Source organism: Anopheles gambiae, chromosome 2, assembly GCF_943734735.2.
Source record: "Anopheles gambiae chromosome 2, idAnoGambNW_F1_1, whole genome shotgun sequence".
NCBI lineage: Eukaryota > Metazoa > Arthropoda > Insecta > Diptera > Culicidae > Anopheles > Anopheles gambiae.
In genome coordinates this window covers 4293426-4305887 of record NC_064601.1, presented here as the reverse complement: position 1 = coordinate 4305887, position 12462 = coordinate 4293426, and the positions used below count along the sequence as shown (strand labels likewise).

General features: G+C 49.5%; 1 protein-coding gene across 2 annotated transcripts in view; it reads left to right on the top strand.

Annotated features, from left to right (window-relative positions):
* Positions 1-12462, top strand: part of LOC1281766 (hemicentin-1) — a 51043-nt gene that overhangs the window by 9617 nt on the left and 28964 nt on the right. For both annotated transcript variants that reach the window (XM_061644257.1, XM_061644258.1), the window contains exon 2: positions 3521-4527. In XM_061644257.1, the coding sequence (XP_061500241.1) occupies positions 4218-4527 (310 nt within the window). In that variant the 5' untranslated portion in view covers positions 3521-4217. The remainder of the gene's footprint in view (positions 1-3520; positions 4528-12462) is intronic.

Here is a 12462-nt window from a genome sequence, read left to right as displayed (position 1 = left end):
AACGACGCAATGACGCCCTCTTTACGAACGATTAGCGACCGCAACTTTTCGCACCGCAAAACCTCCCACGGGATGATGGTGGTTTGCGATGGTGAAGCGAGCCGTCCAGCGTGCGCCTCACGGCTCATCATCCGTTCGTTTGAAAGCGAAATGATGCTAGCTGTTTCACCTTCGAGCCAGACAGCGCGTGCACCGTAATTAGGCTTTATGGGTTTTATGGTAAAGTTGTCTACTTTTTGTATTTCAATTACTTTCGTGAATTTGATTAGATTTTCACCCGCGCAACTTGTAGCACTCCCGCCATGAAGAAAAAGGAAAGTTTCCATTCCGGTTGTCACAATAATGTATCTCAGCACGAGCAGAGCGTGTATGCGCTATTGTTTTCCCCCTTCTTAGCCGTCTGTTCGGTGGCTTTTCTTCGAAAGCAACTCCGCACCGACCGTGGAGAAAGTGAACGGGGAGAAAAAAGGTCCTTTGAAACATTACCAAAATTCCTGCCAATTTGTCATACCGATGTTCCTCCAGAGGGTAGGCGCACAAATATTGTAAACCCACCGTGTAACACAATATTATCATCGCACGCCAAAGTCCCCGAAGCCGCGCCGCGGCGATAAAAACCGCATCTAAATTTGCTCCACCGAACACGGCCATGGGTCGGAGAGGGTTTCTTTTTTGGTTGGTTGAAATGCTTTTTAAAAATTATGCGCCGTCGGGTCCGGTTTTTCCTTTGTCTTCGGGGAGCTTGGCGAAGAAAGTGTTTTGCAAGTTGAAACACCCGCCAAAACCCCTCCCCGGGAAAGGGGGGAAAAGGGGCAAGGGAATTTTACCGAATCATCATCCCATCGGCCGCCCTATCGTGATCGTGTTTCGGTGTCTGTGTGTAAGTGTGTGTGTGTGTGTGTGTGTGTGTGTGGAAAAAGGAAATTCGGTTTCGGATCACACTTTCCCACTCCGGCACCGGGGACATGACCTGATCGAGTGTCCCGAGGCGCTTTTGAAGCGGATGCTCATGAATAATCTATTTCACGATGTGGCTCAAATGCGGCCCAACGACGGCCCAACGTTGGCCACACGGTTCCTGGCGTCCAGGTGGTCCCAGGAAGTGGCTGGAACGTTTCGGCCGTGAAGTAACAAAATGGGAAGACTCTTCGTCGTACGCAATATCAGGCCGCGTCGTGGTGACAAACCTAATTATGGGGCATTTGATGGAAATGGCGTACGCGGATGACGCCACGGAAACGCGTGGAATGTTGCTCGATTGCGAGTGGTGACGTAAACCGTGTAGCAAGAGAGCTGTTTTGTTGTTTTATTTTTGGAGTAATCTTCTCAAAGTCTAAAACAAGTCACTTTCGTGGGCGATCGAAGCGTTGTTGAAGAACTCGCCCCTCGGATTATTTACTGAGTACTGTGAGATCGGGAAAACGACAAGCAGAGATAAGCGCAGTGTAAGACATTTCGCGTAGATTGTCCTTGCTGGGATACATTCATAAACACCCATTGGGACGAGGCATTGCAGCGGGTAAAGCCTTGCAGCAGCAGCAAAAGCAGTCCATAAAACATCCGAGCGATGAAGAAGCAAAAATTCCCTTCAACACATAACCTAAGTAGCTCACGTTTGGCAGGACCAAACAGACCTATGTCGCGACATCGGCACACAGTGCACAGATGTAAGTTCGTTATCTGCAGCAAACGTTCCAAGTGCCGATAAACGTCGTTCCAGCTGTCGACGTGTTTCCAGCGAAAGAATGAGCTTATTTGGCACGGCGAAGCCGTTCTGCAGCCGACGCAGCGAGGAGGCTTTATGCTCCATATATCATTTTATTCGCAACGCGTGATGTGATTTTGGCTCGCTCCCTCGGCATGACAGTTTTTTTTTCTTTTGCGCCTGGCCAATGACGCCGTGCCGTGTGCCGTAGCGAACTAGTCCGTGTAGTTTCGTATGCACGACCAGTGTCGGTGTCGTTTATGAACTGGAACACACATACATCCCTCCCTCTCTCTCTCTCTCTCCATCAGGAAGCGCGTTTCATGGCAACGGCCTTGGGCTGTCTTCGGTGACAAAAACGTGGGCTGGCGACCAGGTGACCGAAGCAGAGCCGAAGGGTGGGTGGGGAGCGGTGCTGACGATAACGAGACGACGTGTGGCACGCGAACAATCTCAACGAATAGGTCGTCCGTGAGGTGCGCTGTCAGAGATTGATCGCCATGCTGTTGCGACATGTTTTCGGGAAAATTGCCAACCATGTCTTCCACGGGTGCATGGGCCACGGTGGGCACTGATTTGTGGGCTCGTGGGGGTGTGTCGTGATTTTCACGTCAACAAGTATTGATAGTTCCGGAGAAATGGTTGGACCTAAAAAAAAGGTATCGGTTCCACAGTTCCAAATTCCACAGATAGCAACGCAGAAAGGGACAAACAAATCAGAAATGGCGTATCTCAAGGTTTTATGACGATTGGTAAAATATCGGCTCTGAGATTTAAGAACAATAAATACTTCAAGTTAAAGGTAAGGAGTCATCCCTTTGAAATGGCGTTTCAACTACAAACTAACGAACGAAACACATCTGACTTACAAGTCCAATTCATCACCGACTCGCTGGCACGCTCGACCAGTGTCCCTTCGCTCAGACGTCACACCATTAATCCTTATCATATAACGAGTATCTTCTTTCTGTTGTACCTTTTATCGTTGCTTCAAGCTCGCATTCTCCCCTTTGCTTCTACACCACACCAACGACGAACGGCAAGCGTGTCCTTTAGCCCTCGGAAACTATCCATCTTCATCTTGCAAGTGCTCGTGGTATTGTTTTTTCTTTACTTGTCTTTTCTTTTCCTTTCGTTTTGTTTCGTTTTTGCTCGCGTTTGCCCACTCCAGCCAGCTGCAAACCCCCTTGCAAAGAACGGCGAATCGTGACCAGCATGGGTAGCCGCGGGAGTGTTTGAATTTCCGCACCAAACGTAGGCGGAAACGTCGGCGGAAGCGCTGAGACAATCGAATAACACTCACCCTTGTCTAGCGCGGCTCGGAGCATCCGCTGCCCCGGTCACAGCCCACGCCACGCCAAACACCGGCTCTGCAGGAAGGCTGATTTGTTGTAGCAGCCCCGAACACCGAAGAGAGAGAGCAAAAGCACAACACTTTGACGCAACAAGAACTTAACGAGTGAAAGCGTTGTGGAGTGGAAAACGCCACCATTGGGCGGTTTTCTTCAACCATGCTTTACGGGGTGGGAAGGGAGAGTTGGGGAGTTGGTTTTCCAACACCCACGCAAAGGGCAATCACGCTGTAAGGGAGGCAACGCTTGAAATGCCCAACCCCTTGGCCACCTTTTTCCTGGAGTTTGGTTTTCATGTTGCGCGGGTAACGAAAATGGGTTTGGAATTTTCCCTGCACTTGCCCTCTGTTCCGAGTGTTCTTCTTCCTGCCTTATCGGGCACTATCGGGAGCTCCTTTGCAGCTCCTCTTTTTTTTAATTCTTATCCTTTTTTCATGTGTCTGTGTGTGCTTTCTCGTTCCAGCGCAACGGCAGCGTGTGGCGCCACGAGAGCAACGGGTTTTGCTGACAGCTCAACAGCTATCCATTAGCGATAAGAAAAACCGAAACGAGCCACGATGCGATGGTGGCACCGCTGCCAGCACCGACACCAACACACGCAGCAACAACAGCAGCGCGGACCGGAAAAATAAACAACGAATTTGGAAGGATCATCTTTGCCGCATCCTGCCCACAGCCCGTTTCCGTTGCGTGAAGGTGAATTTTCGTGTGAAGTGAGCAGGAAGCGGAAAGAGCAGTGAGGGAGGGAAAGGAAGGGGAAAATTCTTTTTTTCCACCCGGATCCGTGCAAAGATAGCGTGCGATAAGAGCGCCTCAGTGGGGTAAAGCGAAGGGCTAGAAAATTGATATCTTGTTGTGAAAATACAAGTGCTCCCACGAGTTTCCAGTGCCGCGTATTTTGTGCCGTAAAGCATCGTTTGTCGAGCAAGTGTGTGTTTGTGTGTTTGTGTGAGTGTGCGAGTGTGAAAAACGGACTAGTTGGTGGTGGTGAAAATTTCGATCGAGCAACATCATTCTATCGCGTTCGCGTGTGAAACGTATCGTTGCGTGTGCGGATGTGTGTGTGGTGGCTGTCGTTGTACGCGATGGGTGTGTTGGTGCGACCCGGTGCATGTGTTCGCGTGTGCTACTAGGAATGGCGAAAATCTGACAACAGTGCGATGACATTTTCACGACAGTGCGGTGAGCGCGTCCACGCCAGCGGGGCGGACGCAGTAGCAGCAGCCAGCCACGGTGGTCCAAGTGGCCAAGGAGCGACACGGTGCTCGAAAGGTCAGCTCATCACCTCAAGGACGATGTCGAGTGGTGCCAGACGGCGAAGCGTGACGACGACGACGACGACGACGACGGCCGGCCGGAGCTGCCGGAGCTGGGTAGCGTTGACGCTTTACGCGCTGCTAGCCGTCGGGCGCTTCGCGGGAGCTTCCTACTCCGATACGGACGATCTAATCAACGAGCTCGATCGACCGAGTAAGTAGGGAGTGCGTCACTCGAAAAGCCAATTCCTTTTGTTATGAGGTGACAAATTGTCTCGGCAATGATTGCGAGCGAAATTGTATTACGGTGGGGTAGGGGGTTGGCCTTGAGTTCGGTGGGATCACCTTTGAGGGCGCGTTAGTTGGGACACGATTCGGGGTACACTTTTTCCCTCTAATGGCCGATTAATCTTGCACAGCGTTTTGATTGCGTCCTCTGCAGATTCGTTGTTAATGTTGGGGCAGTTTTTGGTTAGGTTTGGTAGGATGAGTACGTAAACATACATCAAATACAGTAGAGTAGTTTTGGAACATTGGGAATAAGTTATCGAACAGATAGATATGTCTCTTCCATCCATTTCAATAAGGGCCTAACACTTCATCTTTTGGCACAACAACCGTTGTCGGTCAAGATCCCTGTACCTCTAGTTAGATCTTGGCTTTCTGTGACTTATTGGTTACCATAGCAAAATAATCTAGTCCTACGTATGGGGAAAAGGTCCATTTGGGACTTGAACCCATGACGGACATTTGTTAAGTCGTACGAATTGATGATTGTACCACGAGACCAGCCCACGAGGGCCTAACATAATATAACAAAGATGCTTTTGAAAATCCTGAAAGCTCACAATTTCACCAAAAACCTTCTGATAGTTTTGACCAAGGTCTTCCAATTCGTACTCTAGGAGGAGTTAACTCAAATGTACGTATCGATATTCTGATTTTTCCAGAATATAGCTCAAAAACTCAGTCAATAGTCCGCAAAGGTATATCCTATATCATGGTCAAGATAGCAATCTTCACATCTTCATGATTATGCAACTAGTGTGGCTACAAACACTAAAGATATCATATCATATCATTGAATTGATGTTCGTAATTCTAACACAATTCAAGTTACAACGACAAAAGCTCTGAACTGCCTCTATTCAGATATCTTCGTATTCTGATTGCCCAAACTTCCTTTTTCTTATAAATCGGAGCGACTGACTACAATAATCTCAATAAAAAGTAAATCCCTCCGGAACATCCCACAACCGCACACCGTCTAGGTTTACCCTCGGCCAACAACAAATGATAACAAATCATACATCCGGCACCGTGCTGTGCCTGCTTGCGATTTCCTCTGCCCTAGCCGACGGCATCCCGTCGTGGCGTGTTGCTACAGCTTCATCCGTGACCGCTCACTAATAACGCTGTTAATAGCCCGTTATCGGCAACCACTGAGAGCACTCCTCCCTATACCCGATCCGGAGAGGCGTACCTCGCTCAATCATAAGACCGGTGTTGGGGAATCTAACTCCCCTCCCTTCGAGCCTGGGATCCTGAGACACACGGATCACACGGGCCTTGGCTTGAAGTGTTTAACGTGGGCGTGGGAAACCCGACCCCGTGAAACCATTGCCAAGCGCACATTATTGCACGCCCGGCCTCTGATAGAGGTAGTAAGGGGATTGCTGAAGAGATAAACCGACCGTAGCTCTCGATTTCGTGCGCTTGCAATGAAGTTATTATGAGGAAATGTGGATGCATGCTCACACCCAGGACTGTGTCGTTCTTTCGGGAACGGGGGTAGATCGGCAGGCGAGTCGATTTAGCTTCAAGGGGTGTTGGTTTCACCGTAGAGCGGAGGGGCCCGATTGTAATTACAAGCCATTTATCAATAATTCAACCCCTACAAATCGCAGCCTACGGAGCGGAGTGGTTTGGAGTAGGGAACTGTGTGCATATGAACCGGAGCGTAGCATGAGTTGTTCCGGTGTTTTGTTTTGTAAGTTAAATTATCATTCCTAGGCAAAAAAAAAAACTCGAAACAAAACGAAGCCGACATTTTGACGCTTTGTTTAATTCGTTATGACGTCTGGACTGGGTGCAGAAGGACACAGCACAAAAAACTTTGAAGGGAGTAGCAGCAGCGGTGGAAGGTTTGCGTGATTTACTCCCTCACGAGCACGAAAAACTCTACACAATCACACGGTGTTGTGGCAGTTGGTTCGCAGCACCGGTGAAGTTTCACCTCGACAAGTCACACAAAGTATTGCAATGCGATAAAAGACGATGTAGCAGTGCTCGCTGCTCGAACCTCGTCGTCGTTGTTGGTACGCGCGCACGTGTACATAAATCAAGCTACATCATACACACATACACACACACACACCGGGCTGACATTTAGCTGCTTGTTTTCAGGAAGCTTTTGCACTTTGCTCCTCCTTCCCTGCCTGACGGCTTGCCGAGCTCGCGTTTCGCTGTCAACTTGTTTTCCTCCTCCCTTGTCGCCGTATGGCATGGATGTCCTGTTTGTTTCGCTCCGGACCTTACCTTTCTACCTTCGCTTACATGGGCTGGGTGGCTGCCATGGGGCAACCATCCTTGGCAACCAGCGCTTTTCCAACAACGCGATAACGCGCCGGCACAAAAGCAGCCAGATTCCGCGAGCTGCGATTTTTTCACGGTGCGCTAGCAATGGGTGCGATGAAAGCTCTGGGTCGAGCACAAAGTCTCGAGCATGACGACGCACTACGGTGGTCACCAAGAGGGTAGCGTACACCGTACGGCACTACAATGCGCCGCCGTTTCTCGGTGTCCGACGACCCGTACGGTAGGTTATTCTGGGCAAGTTATTTACGGTGCAACTGTTTGATCTTAAACCGGTAGATATATCACGGGAGCACGTTGGCTACGAGCAGGGTACTCGCGCATTTCCAAGCCACCCTCTGTGCCTGGCCCGGCCAAGGACATTCCTGGTTGGAGCTGGTTTTTTAATATTTAATGCAGTTTCTTACTTCTGCTTAAATTTCATCAAACCCAACCGTACGCTCAAAGAGGTAAAATATTCATACGCGTATAGCACGGGCGAAGCATTCTTACACGGTGTACATTCAAATGCCCATACATCATCCTGCTGCTTGGCTGCTTGGCACAATATTACACCCAATCGGACGGGACCTGGAGCTGGAGTCCTTTTCAGCGACTATTCATTCCGGTGAGAGTTCATTTCCTGTGCTTTGTGTAGCTTGGCTGCTGGCAAGCACTTTCCTTTCCACATGGTTACGGCACTTCCATTACGGCAAATAGGTGTGCTTTGTTTTCATCCGGTAGAGCTTGTGAAATTAATTTTAATTACAATCTGGCAGTGTGTCTCCCGTTCACAGTTTTACCACACACACACACACACACAACACATCCAAAACAATGTTGTAATTTTCGTCGTTTTGATAGTGCAGCTCCATGTGAAACTCATCAACATGAACATGAGTCGGTCAGTACACAACACACTCTCTCTCTCTGTCTCTGTATCATTATGCTTTCAGCATTGCTATCGTGCCTTACTTACATGCAGCCATAAAGAGGGGCACGGCACAATTTAAAGCAACTTTCCCGACTGCAACAAACGTTACAGTTGCATCCGTCCCACGTCGTCACACATCACAACCCTCGCTGTGACATCAAACGGGAGTGATCTCGGACTCACTCATACGCCAGCAAGCTACAAAGTCTGTTTGAATTGAGCTTTCCGCCCGCCGAACGTGGTTGTACGTGGGGCGAGCGGTTTTTTGGGAACACTGCTTGTCTTCTGCCGTTCTTTTCTACATGCTGCTAGTTTTTCTTCTGCCCCGGGAACGGTTTTGTTTGATCTTGCGGCAGGCGGTGATGCGGGAAACCGAAAGAGCAGCATCAGTAGCAGCAGCAGCAGCAGAACGGCAAACAATCGCCATAGTTTTCGGTGCACTTTAGCTATTGGCTTTATTTTTCTATCTACCACATCGTTCGGAACTCTCTCTCACTCTCACTCTCTCTGCCTTGTCGAGTGGGTTTTGTGGAGGGTGCGAGATGTCTGTTTTCTCTATTCTCAACAACCAACTCTGCACGCGGCTCCGCTCATCGAAACCTCAATGTACACATGACTTTTTCGGACAGAGCGCTAGCGTACGCTAATGAGCTGTCAAATAGAGTAGTTTGACTTCAAAGCAAACTGTTGGTGGTTGCGCTGGTGCTTCGCTTTCGACGATGCGAAGATAATTTGGTAACCGCAGCAGCATTTTCATGCAACAATCCAGTGTAGCGCTCACTCACGCTCCCGGAGGCACTTTTTCTCCGCCCGCCCGGAGTTGGAGTAGTTGAAGTGTGGAGTTACTTCTAATTTAAATTCCAACACGCGGTACGGCTCAGCCACTGGCAACAATCATCCCCTCCTTCCTGCGTTTCCCCTTTTAATGCATCGGGAGTGCAGCTCACACACCGTGCTGTACGCGTCGGGGCCATCGCCCATGGGTCCAGGGTCACTCGACTGCCTCCGTATGTTTGTATACAATTAGGGATTAATTCTCACACCGCACAGTGCATCGACGCGTACCACGCGGTTAGGCTGCGGGAATGAAGGAAAAGTTTATTACACCGATCACACCGCACCCTGGAGCCCTGGTTTTACCCCAGCACTCCGGGTGGATCGGGTGGAAAAGTTCCGCAAAGCCTGCCCCCGACCACACAACAATCCGGGGATTGTTTGTGTTTGTAAACAAAACGCCTGCGATTTCCCGCCAGCTTAGTGCGCTTGTTGGGGTGTCGGAAGGGAAAATTATGCCACGGTGGTGTGATTTACGGGACGATGGAAATGTTGAGCGAGGGTTACACTATTTGCTGGTACGGCACTGCCTGTCAGCCATCCTGAACGCAAACACACAAAATGAGGACGCTAGCATAGTGCGATAGTGGTGGAGGATTTATTCTGTTAGAGCCTTGTTGTAGGTTATTTACTGTGAAGTAAAAGTCTGAAAGTTGTGGAAGATTTTTTCCATGTCTTAAACAGAAGATAGAGACTATGATAATTTCTGAAAATAAAATAGTTATAACGTGTGATTATATTTATCATTGCTTTTATACTTGCACATACTTTTTAGTATATTTCATTCTATCATATAAAACAAATATTTAGAACTATATATATGTTAACCTTCATTTTCGGGTGACTCTGTTAGAACATTTTGACAATCTTCAGACTCCCAGGGACCAATTCCATTATCGCCGTTCATTATTCAACTCAATAACAATTATATTTCCCGGGTAAGACCATCTCTTACACCATCAAATGTTCCTCCATCTCACAGTACGCTCTTCCCTCGCCATCGGCAATGTATTCCACTTTAAATGACAGGTGTATGAGATGATGTATTTCCTGTCAGATCCACCCAGACACGTACGGCTTTGCCCCTGGACTAACGCGCCAGGCGCTAAGAAAGACGATCAAGATGATCAATCATGCTCTGTTGAGATGGCTTTCTGGCGCACCGAACGCCTTCGAGCGCGCCTTGCTGCACCCGAATGCACAATGGCATCGCCCGGTTGCACATCGAACCAGGGCGCCGGGCCAATCGATTGACTTTGCACCCAAAGCCAGCGCCCGAGAAGTGCCATTACTCATTTATCATCTCAAAAGCCGTGTCAGGACGAAAAGACGCCGGCCCGAGCGAGCATCCCCGTGGCGAATCGAGCAGCCACACCAATCGCAAGTGCGCTTGTGACGTCTTGCGCTGAGTTTGGTGCGTCAACGAGCACCGGCGCAACGGGAAAAGGACACAAAGAAAATAGCCGGCAGATGAATAATATATCCTAATTCTCTTAACATGTTAATTGCAGACTGCATAATAAATCACCGTTTCGTTTGCCATTGTTTGCCCAAAGCCGAAGGCCTCGCCGAAAGATCCCGTTTCGCGTATGGTTCCGTTGTGCAGCGCTCCTTTTAGGCGATCCGGGCACCAGAAACGGCTGCTATCAGCATCGGTGCGGCAAGTGGAGTGCTTCAATGAGGGAGAAATAAGAGTGCTAAAAGCTTCTTCCGTTGGGCGGCCCGGTGCCTGCGTAGCTCAACCTTTACCTTTTCAAGGAGCAGAAGACTTGCCTTTCCGCACAGCGAGCACAGATTTCCACACTTGCCGTCCAAGAACAACAACACACGTCGGACACGGATTCGGTGTGTGGCACAAAGTTTGCGTAAGCCTAAGAGAGCATCGGCCTGTTTCTATTTATCTAGTCAACGGCAATTTTGTTCCACGCCGAGATCGAAACGACCAGGTCTAAGGCAAGACGCGCTTAGAAAACCGCAGCACTGCAGAAGCGCCCGTCCACTCGGGAGAGGAGGTTTCCACGCAAAGGGAAAGGAAAGTGATTTGTTCGGTTACGGACTACGGCTCCTCTTAATTATGTTTACGTAGGTCTCTTTTCCCGGGGACCGTGGCCATGGCATGCATCGAAAGACGTACATACACACGAATACCCATTGGCGGTATCATTGTTGTGCATACAATAGGGGGCGCTCCGTGTGAGTGGGTTGCTCCAGGATGTGTGTGTGTGTGTGTGTGTGTTGCTTTCGTTTCGTAGGGATTTTCCGCAGCCGCACCAGCCGCACAGAAAATCATGCCAGCGTTTGCGTGCTGTCAGTGCCCGGGAAATCAATTTCCCTCCGTGTGCGAGAGGGAGAATCGGAACGGCGGTGTTGTTGTTGTTGAAGCTACTCGGATGGAGTTGTTTGACAAGGGTACGTGTCTGGTGTTTGCGACAAGATTTCGCCCCCGTACCCGGTCCTCCCGTGCCTGTCAATGCGCGCCCGTGCGATTGTGCTGTGTACGTTTGCATTGGCAGGAAAAGCCCGTTTTCCGTCGAATTAAGCCGCACTAAAAGAGAAAACAATACATTCGCCTCGGTCTCGAGCGAGGCAGGATCGTTTCTGCGGCAGCCCGGTAAGTGTGGTGCGCCCTTGAGGTGAAAGAATGCTGACGCAAACTTTGCATCCACAGTCGGAACAGTTGCTAATGCTAACACAACTAAAAGCTGACGAGAAGAACGGCAAGCAGTCGGAACGAACTTCGGCACGAAAATACTTGCTCCTTCTCCTCCTGCTTCCTGCCATCTTCCAGCAAACCCTGACTGGGGAGCAACTTTTTGACGTTGAAATATTTATCCCGATTTGCAATGCGAGAAAAAGCACTCTTGGAACAATTTCACTTTTGTCCGCTGCTGCTGCTCTCGCCACATTCTCGTCAACGCGCGGGCACGGAAGCGCAAACGATCCTTCCCATCTCCAGCGCAAACCAAGGTTGAAGTTAGTTTTGTCTCGATTGCAAATGACTTTCCTATGAGTTGAGCCATCGTTCTCCGTAGCGCTCCGTCAACCTACCGCTTCGCTTTGCCACCAACTCACCTTTCGGAGGTTCGGAGATGGCCTTGATGGCGACAAAAGTTCTTGCCCACCACACGAAAAACTCCTCTCGGTGCACCTTTTCTAATTCGTCCCTTTAGCACGCAGAAGGTGGGAGAAGGTGCGGTGGGAGCTTTATCTGCAATAGGATTATTACAGGATTTATGTTGCGCTCCGGTGCCAAACACTACCGCACTGCTCTTTCTTCCAAGACGCGTGCGCTTGGATAAAAATTCATAATGCCACCTCGGCCAGATGAGCGAAGGCTCCAAAGTTGAAGCATTAAGCTGTGGCCACACCGAGATAGGAGTCTCCCTTTGTCTGTTCGGGAGGCAAACCGTACGGACCGGGTAGCGGATGGGTCAGAAAAACTTTACTTACGTTCTGTCACTGCACAAAACGTACAGCGCTCGCCGTGGTCACTCTGGTGGGTCGATTTCAACGTCGCCGGCTGGCGGGCAGGAACGAGCGGGTGCGGTTGAGTGATTTTTTACAGCTCAAGCTTAATGAAGAAAGTAAGCCATAAATAAATTAGACTTTATTTCGTGCGCTATGAATGGGGAGTGATTTATGCTGCTTTTGACTTTCCGGGCGCACCAAAGGGAAGTCCCCGTGCCGTGTCGCTGGAATGAAAGGAAAAGCGGCTCCAGAAATAGCCTCAAAAAGAGTGGAAGAAACTGGTGTGGGCTGGACGGAAAGAACAGCTTAGCGAATACGTTCGGTAATTAAGTTGCTTTC